The sequence below is a fragment of the Schistocerca nitens genome, chromosome 9, assembly GCF_023898315.1.
Source record: "Schistocerca nitens isolate TAMUIC-IGC-003100 chromosome 9, iqSchNite1.1, whole genome shotgun sequence".
Lineage (NCBI taxonomy): Eukaryota > Metazoa > Arthropoda > Insecta > Orthoptera > Acrididae > Schistocerca > Schistocerca nitens.
In genome coordinates this window covers 431,150,910-431,168,199 of record NC_064622.1, presented here as the reverse complement: position 1 = coordinate 431,168,199, position 17,290 = coordinate 431,150,910, and the positions used below count along the sequence as shown (strand labels likewise).

General features: G+C 43.1%; 1 protein-coding gene across 1 annotated transcript in view; it reads right to left on the bottom strand.

Moving 5' to 3' along the window:
• Positions 1–15,787, bottom strand: part of LOC126204295 (uncharacterized) — a 60,103-nt gene extending 44,316 nt beyond the window's left edge. The window contains exon 1 of the mRNA XM_049938683.1: positions 15,717–15,787. Coding sequence (XP_049794640.1) covers positions 15,717–15,764 — 48 coding nt within the window. The 5' untranslated portion in view covers positions 15,765–15,787. The remainder of the gene's footprint in view (positions 1–15,716) is intronic.
• Positions 15,788–17,290: the final 1,503 nt, after the last annotated feature.

Here is a 17,290-nt window from a genome sequence, read left to right as displayed (position 1 = left end):
CCTCCAAGTGCAAGCAAGGTGTGAATGGCTGCTACCGGCCCTCGTATATTGCGGCAGCAAGAGGGCGCTAGTAGTCTAGAGCCACTGGAGGTGTCGCTCAGCAGGCGCACACCATTGGCTCCGCCACACCCCGCGCGACTGCTTTCGGCGTCAGACGGAAACTTGCAGTTCCGTTACCAACTACACAGGGTGATATTTTACGCTGTGTAAAAGCTCTAGACGATATGGAACAAAAAAGCTCTACTGAATGTATGTCTGGAAAGGCATGGTTTCCATGCTGGAGACCATTTATTCAACCATATATTATTACAGAAAATGTGCTCTAATACCATCTGTATCATGTAGCCACAATTACAGCATGCGTTGAAAATAGTTTCCATGTGCCTCTCAATTCACGAGTGTACGTGCCATAGCATGTTCTGTCTCACATGATCACGTTAGCTGGGCTGTGTCTGAACAGTGTTAAAGGCAGCATGAATACGCTGCTCCAGTGTCTCCACATCAGGAATGGGCTCTGCATACACGATACTTTTGAGATGGCCCCATAACCAGAAACTGCATGGGTTGAGTGAACAAGAAGGCCATGCACCTGGACCCCCTCAACCAATCCACCGACCAGGGAAGAAAATACTGAGATGCGTCTGGACGTTAACTGCGAAGTGGGCTGGGGCGCCATCCTGAAGCAACCACAGATGTCTCTGAGCACTATGGGACTAAACTTCTGAGGTCATCAGTCCCCTACAACTTACAACTAATTAAACCTAACTAACCTAAGGACATCACACAAATCTATGCCCGAGGCAGGATTCGAACCTGCGACCGTAGCGATCGCTCGGTTCCAGACTGTAGCTCCTAGAACCGAACGGTCACTCCGGCCGGCAAGTAACCACACAACCTTTCGAATCAGCAATGTCACTTCTTGAGCATGGAAGACAAAGTCAACCCCAAGAAACGCCGATAGTTCCGGCCTGTTAGACGTGTAAGGAGGACTGCACCGATGCTGACGATTCGCTGTCATCATATCATGGGACTTATGCAGTAGTTGATCACTCCATGTAAAGCTGGCCTCATCTATGAATAGGATGGATGGCATAAAGCCCAGAGGTGTAGGTGCTTGGTGAAGAAACCAGTAAAAAATCTGTTCCTGATGTGGGAACTCTGTCGCTAGTAAGTACTGTATTGCTCCAAGTGATAAGGGTAGTAACAATTATGGAGAACGTTCCACAGAGTCGTCTGGTTTATCCTCTACTGGCGGGGCAACTGCCTTGTACTGCCGGTGGTCGCCTACCACAGTGTTATTCACACATTTTCCTCCAACTCTAGTGTGCGTACATTTCGGGTACGTCCTTCGTGATTTCCTGCTTCCTGAAACGACCCTTAAACAAACGACGAAAAACTGTTGCAGACATTGAAAGCTGTGTTCAGTGGGGATAGGTCTCATGATACAACCTTGTTGCCAGCCGCCCGTGGCTATTTGCCTTCCCGAACGTAAACACCTTGTCGGCAAGCTATCTGTTCGAATACAGAACCATTGTGTACAATGCTCTATCACATCCTCTACAAAATGAGTGAAGAAGAGAAGCGAATCAGATACAACATTACCAATTACTACGGCAGGAGGTGGCGCTAGGGCATGACGTATGAGGAGCAGTACCAGCCTCAAGGAGGAAACCATGCACACTAACAGTGGGAGCATGGTAAAGCACGTATTACAACGCAGTCTCTCTAACAAAGTATGATTTAATAAATCGTATCTAGCACAGAAACCATGTTTTTCTGGACATATCTTCATTAGACAATTTCTGTTCCGTATCCACTCGTCGATCCGTTCCCAGAGTTTGTGCACGGTGGGAAAAACTCCCCACTCGAACACCAATGGGGTGGCACTCATGCGTGATAAAACAGCTCTCGTTGAGGTAGTGAGTTAATGCATGTGGTATAAAAAGAACTGTCTTGTAAGTTTTGTTAAGAGTATTGCTTACGAATAAGTGGACAGAATAAGATGCAACCGGTATGTGTGAATCTGTTCAGTCCACCACTCCATCCTTTTCAGATAATTTCTATGTTTTGTTTGAATATCAAAAAGTGTAAGTTTACGGATTATTACAAAAGAGAAAGTTACAAAACGACTTCGAGTGAGCACTGCTGTGTCCCAGGTACGAACTACTAAATGGAAAGTAGGAATTAATTACAACTTAGAAGATTTGTTCCGAAAACAAGGTGAAACATAATTCATCGTAATCACTCGTTTCCAGGTCCGTGCCGAAGTTCATCTTCCGTAAACACTATCACAGTAACAGCGTCGCGACTGAGAGGAGACCTGCGCCGTACTCAAAGAGGCTCACCAGACCACCCCCGTTGCGGGCCACGACGACGAGATTTAGACAGGTGGGGTTGCATCCTGACTGTCTCCGTCGACTCCAGCAGTAAGACTGCTCTATTTCTTGAGGCGTCCACACTGTGAGCGCTTTGAAGTGTTTCGCGCTTTTGCCACTGGTGCTAGGGAAGGCGGTGGCCTCGCCTTACGGGCGGCGACCGCGCTGTATGAACGCACGGCACAACAAGCACCATATATTAGCCTCACTGCTCGGTTTTGTGGTTCATATCAGAAATCAGCCTTGGGAGAGCCAGTCCTGACAAAACTCTACCACCTGGTGAGGAAGATGTACGAGACAGGTGAAATACCCTCAGACTTCAAGAAGAAAATAATAATTGCAATCCCAAAGAAAGAAGGTGTTGACAGATGTGAAAATTATCGAATCAGTTTAATGTCACAGCTGCAAAATACTAACGCGAATTCATTACAGACGAATGGAAAAACTGGTAGAAGCCGACCACGTGGAAGATCAGTTTGGAGTCCGTAGCAATATTGGAACACGTGAGGCAGTACTGACCCTACGACTTATTTTAGAAGCTAGATTAAGAAAAGGCCAACCTACGTTCCTAGCATTTGTAGACTTAGAGAAAGCTTTTGACAATGTTGACTGGAATACTCTCTTTCAAATTCTAAAGTTGGCAGGGGTAAAATACAGGGAGCGAAAGGCCATTTACAATTTGTACAGAAGCCAGATGGCAGTTGTAAGAGTCGAGGGGCACGAAAGGGAAGCAGTGGTTGGGAAGGGAGTGAGACAGGGTTGTTGCTCTCCCCGATGTTATTCACTCTGTATATTGAGCAAGCAGTAAAGGAAAAGAAAAAGAAAAATTCAGAGTAGGTAATAAAATCCATGGAGAAGAAATAAAAACTTTGAGGTCCCGGATGACATTGTAACTCCGTCAGAGACAGCAAAGGACTTGGAAGAGCAGTTGAACGGAATGTACAGTGCCTTGAAAGGAGGATATGATCATCAACAAAAGCAAAACGAGGATAATGGAATGTAGTCGAATTAAGTCGGGCGACGCTGAGGGAATTAGATGAGGAAATGAGACACTTAAAGTAGTCAAGGAGTTTTGCTATTTGGGGAGGAAAATAACTGATGATGATCGTAGTAGAGAAGATATAAAATGTACACTGGCAATGGCAAGGAAAAATTTGTTAACATCGAGTATAGATTTAAATGTCAGGAAATCGTTTCTGAAAGTATTTGTATGGAGTGTAGCCATGTATGGAAATGAAACGTCGGAGATAAATAGACAAGAAGAGAATAGAAGCTTTCGAAATGTGGTGCTACAGAAGAATACTGAAGATTAGATGGATAGATCACATTACTAATGAGGAATCATTGAATAGAATTGGGTAGAAGAGGAGTTTGTGGAATAACTTGACAAGAAGAAGGGACCCGTTGGTAGGACATGTTCTGAGGCATCAAGGGATCACCAATTTAGTATTGGAGGGCTGCGTGGAGGGTAAAAATCGTAGAGGGAGATCAAGAGATGAATACACTAAGCAGATTCAGAAGGATGTAGGTTGCAGTAGTTGCTCAGAGATGAAGAAGCTTACACAGGATGGAATAGCATGGAGAGCTGCATCAAAGCAGTCTCAAGACTGAAGAACACAACAACAACATCTGAAATCAGCACCAGAAATCAGCAACTGTTGCCGTAATTAAACCAAAAAGAAGGAGAAAAATACAAATTATTGTCAGTTATCAAAAAACAGTAATTGCGCTACACTTCTACAGATGAACACGTGGAGATCACGGTACGCAGTGTGTTCTCCTGACAGCAGGCGCTGCGTCGGCCCATTGGCCGGTTCTGCAGTTTGACAGTCATTTGCCCGCCCGGCGAGTGGACTACCGGCCGGCGTGCATTATTCATGGCCCAGCGCTGTGACCGGCACTGCCCGTGCTGACAGCTGCGGCGCCTGGCTTCTACTGCACCAGGGGACAGCGCATTTGCTGTGTGCACTGTGCAAGCACTCACATCAAGTTACACTCAGCCACATACTGTGGAACATTGCTAATTGACATGGAATCCCATATTCGACTTTGCGTCAAAACTCTTCCCAATACCGCTTCAACAATTTCTTTCTTTTTTTCTTTTTTTTCCCATCCTTCTCGGATAGGACAAATATTGGGAATTTGCCAGTTGTAAGTCATCATTCGTTGCTCTTTTCTTTTGTCCCAGTAATGAGAGTGTTCGAACATAGAGGATTGTGTACAAAGCAACATACGAGTGTTTTTTGGTCGGTAATTCAGTCTGATTTTATAATCACGTGAAGGAATGCACACTACGTATCGCCACAAGGAGTTTCCACCGTTTTCTACAGTTTTCGTTGTTGTTAGACGTGAAGTTGTGTTTAGAGCAGCGATTGTAAACATTTAGAGTTCTTTGCATTCAATTGCTGTACGATATCTTAAGGCTGTTTGTAACATACTGTTAATGCTGGCCGGCCGGAGTGGCCGTGCGGTTCTAGGCGCTACAGTCTGGAGCCGAGCGGCCGCTACGGTCGCATGCTCGAATCCTGCTTCGGGCATTGATGTGTGTGATGTCCTTAGGTTAGTTAGGTTGAATTAGTTCTAAGTTCTAGGCGACTGATGACCTCAGAAGTTGTCGCATAGTACTCAGAGCCATTTGAACCATTTTTGTTAATGCTGCATGTACAGAATGTTGGATTGTAGTGAGTAAAATGCTATATTTCTTTTGCAGATAGTTCTATAAAATGTGGATGGTTAATTCGTACTCAGTCTGTCGCGCACAGTCTTGTAGCTCGAATGACAACGTGTCTTTTACCACAGAACACGTGATACTTGTAAAAGAACTGAGTTTCTTTAATGTCTTAACAATTTTATCTGACCTGAAAATTAAATAGCTTAAATTTAAAAATGTATTTAAGGTGTAACTGGCTTTTGATAATACTTCTGTGTATTACGTCTCACGTACTATTTGTACGAAGTAGAGTAATAATTTAATAAATAGATCACTGAATCACGTATTGACGAGATTTTCTCTACTGCAACGCTTTTAAATTTGAGTCGAATGTTTGTCCCCATGTAAATGACCAAATTGTAGCTTGCAATATGTTTCGACGTAAAGAAAGGATCTTAAATTTGTGCAGTAGCTTTTGTAATTTCATGAAAAGACTGAAGCACATAAAAAGTAAATGCTCTCATTTGGAAATGGAATAACGAAAATTATTAAATTTTGGTTTCAGGGCTGGCTAGAGACGAAAATCAGATAACTGTTCCAAGGTACAACACTGGCCCCTACTCTTTCACCTGTACATTATGTTTCTTTCTTCCTCACCTCTGACCACTTCAGACCAGTTTTACTGAGTCTCACAACTTGGAATCCTTCCACGTTAGATACGTTTCCCTGATGGTTGTTTCTTCAGCTATTGTATTATTCTATTTCTTTTCCCAAATACTCGTTTATTCCGACGATCCTACCTATTATTGACTTTCCGCCATAGAAATATTTGAAGATATTTCTGGTTATCTAGTGTCTGCCGTTCGATATAAATGTTCAAGAAATACCATGTTTTTTTTTTCTTTACTTACGATACGTTTACCGTGTTTCGATAAATTTCATCGTTACTTCGTAATGTTCATCCTTCCATAATTTTTCGTGGAGCTAATATTCCCATAATGATTCACTTTTCCAGTATCCCTAATTTACCTGAATTGTAAAAAAATGGTTCAAATGGCTCTGAGCACTATGGGACTTAACATCTGAGGTCATCAGTCCCCTATAACTTAGAACTACTTAAACCTAACTAGCCTAAGAACATCACACACATATATGCCCAAGGCGGGATTCGAACCTGCGACCGTAGCGGTCGCGCGGTTCCAGGCTGAAGCGCCTAGAACCACTCGGCCACACCGGCCGGCTCTGAATTGTAGTTTAACGGCAGACATTCGCTTGGATATACACATTTTGGAGTCAATATAGTGTTATAATTCGTTATTTTTGTGTATTTAGGCAGGTATTTTTTATTCTATAGGTCTCTAGTTATAGAACATACCCTTCCGTTTTATGAATCCTCACTTCTATAGCAGTCTCTTCCGAACCATTTTCTTTAATTATCTTCTCAAGATACTAATTTTTTTAACCTTCTCTTTTGACCAATATCTGTTATCATAAATTTCGGTGCAATTTGACGTTAGCTAAACTTTTTTCTGCACAATTTCTTAAGTCGCCCCTAATGGCCGTTTCTTCTAAAACGCTACAGAAAGTGTTACATTTTTAGAAAATATACCGAAGTCATATGCAAGTGTGAGACAATATGTCTGTTTTCTCTTCCCAACCTTCTTATATTTATTCAATTTTTCCTTCTAATTTCTGTTTTTTTTCTATAACACAATTTAAAAGAAAACTTGGGGATAGACCATTATTATGCAGTATACCAGTTTTTGCTTTGAAGAGCTGAAAATTTCCACCTATAAAATCTTTTACTTTTTTGATTTTCTGAGACAATCACATCAGCATTTCACAGTGCCGTTGCGGCTTTCGACAAGCCAGTGGTCATCTTCATGTTGAAGGCTGCAAGCGATCTCCTTCGCATTGCCAGCTGTCGTGTTATCGATATGTTTTATGTAAGAGATATACTCTGTGATTAGATTTTATTAGCTTTCATGAAAGTTCATTTTTACTGAATGCAAAATTTAGAATTGTCTTTTATTCTGAATTATTTATCTACTGAGAAGAACACAGTAAAAAGATCAAAGTTTTGAGAACGCAACAACGACCTGTTGCTGCATCTGTCTCTAGTACGAAGGTGACCAATAGCTGCTCGAAACTTGTAGCGGCAACGTCAAATATTTACATGACTGTGACAAAATAATATAAAAATAAAATAATACATAAATAATATTAATGTAAATTAAAATTAAGTAATATAAAAACCGTTACAGCCAGTCGCCCTCTGACCCAGTGATCTTACATGTGGAGTATGGTAGCTTTCTTCTAAATTCTATCCTTCGCTGTGAGGGATCACTGTGAATGCGGTGTGTGTGTGATTTTGATAAGCCAGTTCTTGACTGTTACGGAATGATTTACCAACATGTAGTTTCCCCTCTACTTTTACAACAACATACTACACGGCAGTATTGGCTAAACGCCGGCCGGTGTGACCGAGCGGTTCTAGGCGCTTCAGTCTGGAACCGCGCGACCGCTACGGTCGCAGGTAATTTAGCAGACTTGCCCTCACACGTTTCGGTTCAGTTGTTGTATAATATACTAGGTGTTGAGATTCGACCGCCAACATTCCAAGTAACTGTGTTTTTCACTTGACATCTGTGAGTGTGTTGCTTTTAATGACGAAGTAAATACTAATTATTGCTAAATTCGTTGCTGTCATATCTCACAGCGCCATTCCGCTACCTAGTCTGGATTCTTAAGATCAGTCAGTCTGCACTTCTTCTCAATTATCTCCAATGAAATTTGTTATGATTGTTGTATATCCAAAATATGAATCGATGTTTTTTTTTTTTTTTTGTAATACATCAAACGATGTGTGTGGTGGCGTCTTTTTATCAGTTTAATTAATTAATGTTCAACTCAATTTGGCCCATTAATTACAAATTTTGTGTGTGGTACTCTTTCAAGGCAAGCGTACGTAGCGTACTTGCATAGTCATTCTTGGGATTTAGGAAATCAGAAGAAAGATATTTCGCGAAGCTCATCCTACCAGTTGCTTGCAGTAGTAAAAGACGATAGGTATCATTCAAAGTCATGTCACATTATTGACTCTTAAGCTAACTCCATCTGAACAGGCATTGGATGGCCCAACTGTACCGATTGGCCGCCGTGTCATCCTCAGACCACATGCTTCACTGGATGCGGATGTGGAGGGCCATGTGGTCAGCACACCGCTCTCCCACCCGTATGTCAGTCTACGAGACCGTAGCAGCTGCTTCTCAATCAAGTATCTCCTCAGTTTGCCTCACAAGGGCTGAGTGCACTGCGCTTGCCAACAGCGCTGGGCAGACCGGATGGTCACCCATCCAAGTGCTAGCCCATCCCGACAGCGCTTAACTTCGGTGATGCGACGGGAACTGGTGTTACCATTGCGGCAAGTCGGTCAGCCAATTCTTGACTGTTACGGAATGATTTACCAAAATGTAGTTTCCCCTCACACTACTTTTACAACAACATACTACACGGCAGTATTGGCTAAACGCCGGCCGGTGTGACCGAGCTGTTCTAGGCGCTTCAGTCTGGAACCGCGCGACCGCTACGGTCGCAGGTTCGAATTCTGCCTCGGGCATGGATGTATGTGACGTCCTTTGGTTAGTTAGGTTTAAGTGGTTCTAGGTTCTAGAGAACTGATGACCATAGATGTTAAGTCCTATAGTGCTCAGAGCCATTTGAACCATTTTTATGGGCTAAACTGAGGCAACATATTGCAAGGAAACGACCAGAACATTCTCGGAATGGGTGACGACTTCATCATGAGAATGTGCGACCTCACGTCGCTAAACAAGTCATGGACTTTGTGGCTCCATTCTACATTATCTGAGTACCTTACAGTACCGATCTTGATCCCTGTGAAGTTTTTCATTCCCGTTAATAAAGGCAAAGCTTTGGAGCATTCAGTCTGAGAACTCTTACGTAGTGCTCAAGAAATGTCAGGTGATTCTCAAAGACCTGACAAAGAATGGCCTGCACCATGTGTTCGAGGACTGGGAGAGGTGCATTCAAGTAGATGTGAATACTTTGAAAAAGTCATACAAACATTTCTGATAAAAATTTAGCCTCACGTTTTGGTGACCAGCCATCGTAGTATACAGAGGATTTCTCGTGAGTCATGGCAGTTGGTTTGCGAAGTTTGTCTATGAGTGTAATTCCGTTAGGCATCGACACCAAGCAGAAGAATGTTTCCATTTTTTGTCAAGTGTAATTCAATTAGGCATCGACACCAAGCCGAAGACTGTTTGCAGCAGAGAAGCGACTGCGTAAATAGGAATGCTCCAGGAGAAAAAATTTGTACGAGTGTACAATAGCTGTGACGTAGCTGTTATTGTTGTAGTCTCAAACATGAAGCGTGTCCCTTATTTCGATTAACAATGAAGGTTACAGTATTGTGTGTCTTCACAATGGAAGCACGTGCAGTGACAGGCGTACTGCGCTCCGCAACACACGGTGGTGTACAGCTGCGCCCGACACCCGGTAGCCCTCACAACACTCCCACCCCCTCCGCTGCTCGAGGCTATCTGCCCTCTTTCCTCTGCCGCCGCCTGCTGGTAACAAAGTTGCGCTCTCGGCGCGGCACGACGCCCCCTAACGCCATTATCCAGACCAATACCCGCCGGGGGCCTTCTAGCCGCTGTTAACGCTGTGCACCCACGTCACTGGCGAGACAGCACTTCATCGCCTCCCACTTCCTGTTGTAATCTCGACGTGACGACACTCGTTTCGTGGCTCATCTCTAGGTCTTTAAAACCACATTAGAACCTGAGGAATGATTCAGCCGCCTCTCGATAACAAAGGAATAGCGAAGCTAGTCTTCTAATCCACACTGTAATCCAATTAGGTCCCTTTAGGAGGATGCCGACGAACGGCTCCATTTTTAGCAATCAAACGAGGTGCGTCCTGAAAGTTCGCGTTGTTGGATATCCTCATAATTACTGGAGATGAGACCTGGCGCTACCAATAGGATTCAGAGGCCAAGCCACTGTAAATGACATTGCGTTCATTGTTCCCCGTGTCCCAAAACCGTCGGCTGACAACAACAACGCGCGAGCACGATGCTTAGAGCGATTCCATAATAAGCGTTTCTGATAGTTTCAAAAAGCTGTAGAGCCGGTGTCAGATGTGTGTTGTAGGTAATGGTGATTACCTTGAAGGCCATCAAAGGTATTTTGTTTGTAAATCTTTTTTTTATTTTCTGACTGCATTCAGTGAACTTTTCAGACGCATCTTGTATATACAAACCATTCGCTAAACGCAAGATCCACGCATAAACACTGGAAAATTAGACACGTCACACTGATAGACAAAAAAGGTAACAGAGCAATCAGCTGAGTTATAGGCCCATATCACTGACATTGACTTGTAGGCTTCTGGAAATTACGAAATAACTTAAAGAAAGCGGTATATTGACACTCAGCCGGTGCAGAGTCAGAAAATAATGCTTTTCAAACACAGCACGCGAAGTAATGAGTCCTATAAACAGGGGACCGAAAGATCATTCCATATTTCTGGATTGCCAGAAGACTTCTAGATCCCTTCCTTGTAAGCGGTGTCTAGTCATCTTGCGGCTTATGGAGTATCGTCTCAATTTCGCGACCGTATTCGTGATTTCCTGTCAGAAAGTTCAGAGTTCGTGGTAATTACTGGGAAGTCGTCTACTGAAGTAAGTGTTGTACGACCTCCGCTGTTCTTAATCTATACAAACGATTTAGGAGACAATATGAGCAGCTCTCCTAAATTTTTTGCAGATTACGCTGTCGCGTACAGTCTAGTACAGTCATTAGAAGATCAAAACGAAATGGAAAAATGATTTAGACGTCTGAATGATGCGGAAAGTATCGGTTGACTCTGAACTATAAAATGTGTGGAGCCTTGCACTTAAAAACTTCCCTATAATTTCGGTTACATGATAAATCACAAAAATTTAAAAGTTCGTTTCATTGGCAGAACGCTGATAGGAGGGAAAAACTCTACCGTTTATACTACGCTTGTCCGTCTTCTGGAGTATTGCTGCGTGATGTGAGATCCTTACCAGATAGGATTACCGAGGACAAAAAGAAAGTTCAAAGACGGAGAAACTTCTTTTGTATTATCCTGAAATAGGGGAAAGAGCGTCACGAGTGTGATGAGTGAGTAGGAGCGGCAACCATCATAACAAAGGCTTCCTTTATAGCGCCGACAGTTCTTCCACGAAATTTCTGTCACCAATTTTCTCCTGCGAATGGAAAAATATTTCATTGATTCTTACACCTGCAGAGTGAAAAACCAACGTCCTAATAAAATAAGAGAAGTTGGAGCTCGTACGGAAAGCTTTAACTGATTTTACAATGTGCTAATCCACAGTGAATCAGTTGAAGAATAGCCAGATAGTGGTTCTATGAGCCCTCGTCCAAAGCATGGGTGTGAATTGCAGAGTAGCCAGGTCAATGCCAGGTTCACAAATTGTAGCAGTGACGATCCTTTCTGATCAGCATTCAACCATTCGTTCTGGAATATCATAGTGCGCCTACGCGAAGTCAGTATTGTGTTCTCCCAATTGACTGAGATCGAAGACACACATACCTCGCCATCCCGCGCCATGCCAGTCCTTTTTCGTACAGCTGTAACTCTGCGAGGCTCTCAGGCCCGTCTGGCGTTTTTGTGTCCGGTTCAATCTTCGACTAACAGCGGCTTGGGTTCTCTAGAACATACGGTTTTCAGGAAGAAATTTGTATCAGGATCAAGTTAATGTTACCGGATAAAGTGCCGAACGAGAGTGATACCTCGGGCTATTCCTGTCACTGCGCTGTCACAGTAAATTTAGGAGGGCCGTCATCGGAATCTTTAACCAGTCTCTATCGCTGTGGGGTTAAAAGCTAATGGGGGGAAACTGATATGGATTGCGGCCTCAACTACGCCGCACTTCGCTGGTTAGTGATTCCCGGTGGAAGAGACGTATACCGTGCAGCGACATGGCATAGCCAGAAAGCACTCTTCACTTTACGCTCAGGTACACAAGCGCTGGGATCATCGGAAGCGACAAAGGAAGCCCATAATGCTTGGTACGAAGCCTTTGTACTAGTTATGGAACCAAATCGACTCCGGGGAATTGGAGGCAAGTTTTGTCGATTCATAGCTGAAAGAAACAAAAGGAAAAAGAAAGAGAGAATCAGGTGTCAGTGCGACTAGGACTGAGGCACTTAGGATTGCCTACAAACTTTAATTACGTATACAGACAGTTCATGCGTTTTTGGAATCGGGGATCTCGACGATTTTTGCCTATTGTCGATATTCGCTCCCAGGGATTCCAAGTCGTTATTGTGATCCAATTAAAAAAAAAGTTTTGCTTCTTTCCCTTTACTTGTACTGTGGAACCATTCTTCTTGCCGATTTTCATGATTAGACCACAAGGGGGAAGTATTCCAAAGGTTTTAGTGAGAAAGTTTGCGAGTATCGAAATATGCCACATATATGGCCGTGTATTTTGACTGCATTGACTAACGTGTATTATACCGCCAAGGGACCATAGACCTCAGTGTGTGACGTAAATATCGACTTGATATATCTATCCGTTCCTGAGGAAAAAAGAGTTCTAACAGGTGGACGGACAGGCAGACAGTGTGACAAAAAATTGGCAATTTTTTTTTCCAAGTAATGTAATCACACATCAAATATTTTCTGATTTATTTCCATTGTTGATACTTTGAAACTTAGCTGTTTAGCAAAGTTCATAATTGTAGGTCAACGGAAAGAACCCAGTAGCTTTGATGAGTGAGTTTGCGAGTATCAAAATATGTGACAAATTCTGATTGGTTTGACTTAGAAGATTCACTTTATTTAAGCGGCAAAATGACCTTAGACCTTAATATGGGACGTAAACTTCACGTTTATACGTCTACCCGTTCGGGAGAAAAATCGTTTTTAACAGCTGAGCAGACAGACAGACAGATAGGCAAGCAGACAACAAAGTGATCCTACAAGGGTCCTGTTTCTTACCGTTTGAGATACGGAACCATAAAAAAATACTTTTGAAGCCTAATATAATTAGTTAGTGTGTTCGGGAGGTATTTGTATGGAGTGTAGGCTTGTATAGAATTGGAAACTGGAAAATAATCACTTCTGACAAGAAGAAAATAGAATCGTTTCAAATGTCCTGCTACAGAAGAGTGTTGAACCCTCCCGGACAGCCGTGATTTTTTAAAATACTGGGGATGCGTCGGCCCTGACCCGGCAGATTAACGACGAGGATCGGAGCGCCGGGCAGAGTGGACATAATTTTTAGGCCGTTTTCCAGATCCTGCTGGGTGAATACCGGGCTGGTACCCAAATAAAACCTCAGTTACACGATTCTCAAAGATTTAGGAAACTTTCGGTCACTTTCACATGGATAATACTCCACGATGTAGGTTACGGTACACCACACTTTCCATCCGCAGGAAAGTGGGGGGAGGATAACAGCGTGCCGACATGAATGGCATACGGCCACCCCTAAATTGACCTGTTAACAATCATGCCGACCCTCTGCCGATGACCAAAAATCCAAAATAAAATGGTGACGCCTGAAGAATGCTGAAAATTAGACGCGTAGGTCGAACAGCGAATGAGCGGCTACTGAATCGCATTGTGGGGGAACAAATTTATCGTACACCTTGAGTAAAAGTAGAAATTGGTTTATAGGGCACATCCTGAGGCATATCAGCTTACATGGAGAGCTGCATGAAACCATTCCTCGGAGTGAAGCATCAGAACAACAACAACACACAGTAGTGCGGTATAGCCACGATTATGTAGCGCTACTGTTCAATCGACGAAGATGGCTGCTCTGCAGGTGCTTTTCACACAATACAATTAATAACGCATCGCTTCGATGTCTTCACAGGCAGTTTCTAAACCGCAGTTAGTGGGAAAATTGTAATTCTTAATCCTTTTTTATATATCAACTGGCTGAGTAACTGGCGTTACCCGGGTAAGTATTTATGCCCGATATCTATTAACCTCCTCCTCCCCCCCCCTCTCCCTGTTAATCGCACTCTCCTTTCTTGGATCTCCTGATCATCCCTCTCTCTGTCCATCTCCTCTTCTTTCCTTCCTCTGTCAATTTGCTCCTCCCACTGTCTCAGTTCATCTCCTCCTCCTCCATCTCTTTGCTTATTTCTTCCTCCTCCTGTCTCTCAACTGTTCACTTCTCCTTAGCCCATCCATCTCTTATTCTCCTCTCTCTGTCCATTTCACTCTCCCCCTGTCTGTGTCCATCTCCTCCCTTCCCTCGCTGTCATTCCATCTCCTCCTCTCTCCACTTTAACATGCTCACACCAATAGGAGGCCTGTGGTTCTTACCCCTAACAGTATTTTTATCCAGATCGTAACTAATATGTGTGGGAAATATGGTTTAAATCGTTCGAGGGTTTAGGATGACCTTTCTACCCGTGGCTTTTTCCGCGTATACACATGTCAAATACATGTTCTTATCCCTCAAAATATTTTTATCCATATCGTAACCAATATGTGTACCAAATCTGGTTGGAATCGTTGAAGGGTTTAGCATGAGCTTTTTACCCGTGCCTTTGCCCGCGTATACAGATGTCAAATATATTTCACATGTATTTAACATATTTTAGACGTATTTGTAAACATATTTCACATACTCTAGCCACTTTCACTCTAAAATTTCATTTTCCGCATATCAATGTTTATGACGTCGTATTTCCTGAACTATGTGCTGCACAGTGGTATAAGTTTGCAGATACATCAAATGATACATATGGCTACTGCACGCGAAATGTATTGTGAGCAGATTTAGTAGTAAGGTGCTAATAAATTAAAACGTCATACACGAGGCCGCAGATTTTCACGTATCTTAGTATTTGACATTGTATCTCCTGAACTATGCGCAGTGGAAAAATATATAGAATGTATTTTTGTAGGTACATTCAGCGACATATGTAGGCACTGTATGCGAATAGAGTTGGTGGTAATGAAGTGATAAATTAAAGTGTCATTCTTGATAAGGCAGTTTAATGCATGAAAACGGAAATGTAGTAAGTCATACTTTTTCTTCCTTTCATCATTTTCTGTGGGGGGGCGGGGGAGGGGGGACTTCCGGCGAGAAAAAGTTTCGTAATGGTTTGATATTACATGTAAAGTTTGTTGCACGTCATTGAGTGCTCTCATTCGCTAATATTGAATGACTAAAACACGTGTATTCGCGCGCCGTGGGCTACACTGCTTAAGTGATATGTATACCAAGTTGAAATCGGTCCAGTGGTTTAAGAAGAGATGTGGAAAACAAAGGTGTATACGTACATCCATTTTTACGGTAAAATATGTATGGGTTTTGCTAAGGGGTACTTTAATCGATCAGGAAAAAGACTGCACCTGAGAGGAGCAAAAGGCAGGTGACGCTGTGCAACACTAATATAGTGTCCCCTAATCTCCATGAGTCTACCATACGTATACGTGTGGTTTTAGTGTCATTCGACAAGGATCAGAAATTCTCGAACCGATGTTTAGAAAAAGTCCTACGTAGGTCTGACGTGGGGCCTGTGGAAATTTCGGCTACACTTTGTTCGGCTACACTGTCGGACAATTCTCCTACGATACCAGGGTACCTATCAATTATGCCTTCGCCTTATCCTGAAACCACTTTGTACTACAGTACAACAGCTTACCACAGGGAACAGTAAAAGCAGCGACACCAGGAGTCCGTGGGCAGCCATGGCGATTCCTCCACCTGCTGTGTCCCCCAATACTGGACTGTCGGCTGGCGGGCCGCAGGGCCTTCTTAAGAGACGCCCACGCCCCTCCAGCAGTTGTCCCTCCCTCCCTCCCACACCTGTACCTCTCACGCCCCTTCGAACCGCCAGTATCGGTAAAGTCTTTTAGAAAACCAGGTTACTCGAAGAGAGAGAGAGCGGAGAGGCGCGGAGCACGAGGGACTGCTCAGGCACTGACTACTAATTACAGACCTGTCCCTAAAGCCGTCGTCAGAGCTAGCGTTCAGTCGAACGTCTACTTTGAGCGTACCGCGTAAAAAGCACACTGCAGAGTCTTTCCGAGCGTGAAGAGGAATGTAAAGTACGTCAGATATTCTGAACATGCATTTGAACGCAGACAAATGAGACCGAAGAACGCCACCTACATCACATCCCATTTGAGTACAAAATTGGGTGGCGTCATGTTGTATTTTAATTAAAGGCATTATTTGATGTATTTTATATTATAACTTACGTCCCCTGATTGTAGGCCATTTCAAAGCACCAGCTGATTGAGGAGCTCTTGGAAACACGTCATTACTGGTACGATTTGTTGTAATAAAGTGATAGGGAAACGTGATATTGGCCTTAAATAATATTCGTATTATAACTTACGTGATAAGAAAGTAGTTATTTCAAGGCATCAGCGCATTGAAGGCCCAACAAAAGTGCCTTTTTGTTAAATAACATTGACGATTAACGCCTACAGCAAATGGTAACATACATGATTGCTTGTTATGGAAGTTGAGTATACCGTAATGAACAGAGACTCAAAGGTAAGAATTGATATGAAATTGGTTTGTGTCTTATTAAATCCATTTTATTTATTTAGCTTTGAATTTTCTAAAACGGGCTGGGGGTTTCTGAGTAATTTATTGGAAGTATGTTCTATAATATTCGACGTTATATAAATACACTGTCCAGTCAAAACTCTAAATAACCACCCCTTTGCAGTAGGGACCGATGGAAGTCATGCAAAAAGAGTGTTATTGAGGTTCTGAAGGGTAGCGATAGGGATGTGGAGCCATGCCCCCCCCCTCCCCCCTCACCCCTAGTGCGATAAGTTTCTCGGGTGAGGATCAATGGCACGAACGAAGTGGTCCTGAAGATCCTCAGTTCAATTTAAATTCGGGAAGTTTCGTGACCACGGGAGTACGGTAAACTCATCCTGATGCCCTTCGAACCTCACATGTAGACTGCGAGGTATGTGATGCGTTGCATTGTCATACTGGTAGATGCCTTTGTGGCGAGGAAAATTAAATAGAATGTAGCCCAGGGCATGGTTCATAAGAATAGATGTATGGTTTGTTTATAAATAACTCATCTGCTAGCAGTCACGATTTTCTTTACTTTATTTTTCTCGAAACGCTTTTCGGGAAATGATTCCCGTTTTCATGTGCGTTTTTTGTGTTTGTTACGCCGTTTCTATGTGATACTGTCGATGCGTGAGAGTCTGCTTCATTTCGATGACTTTAAGTTTCCGTGTGGTC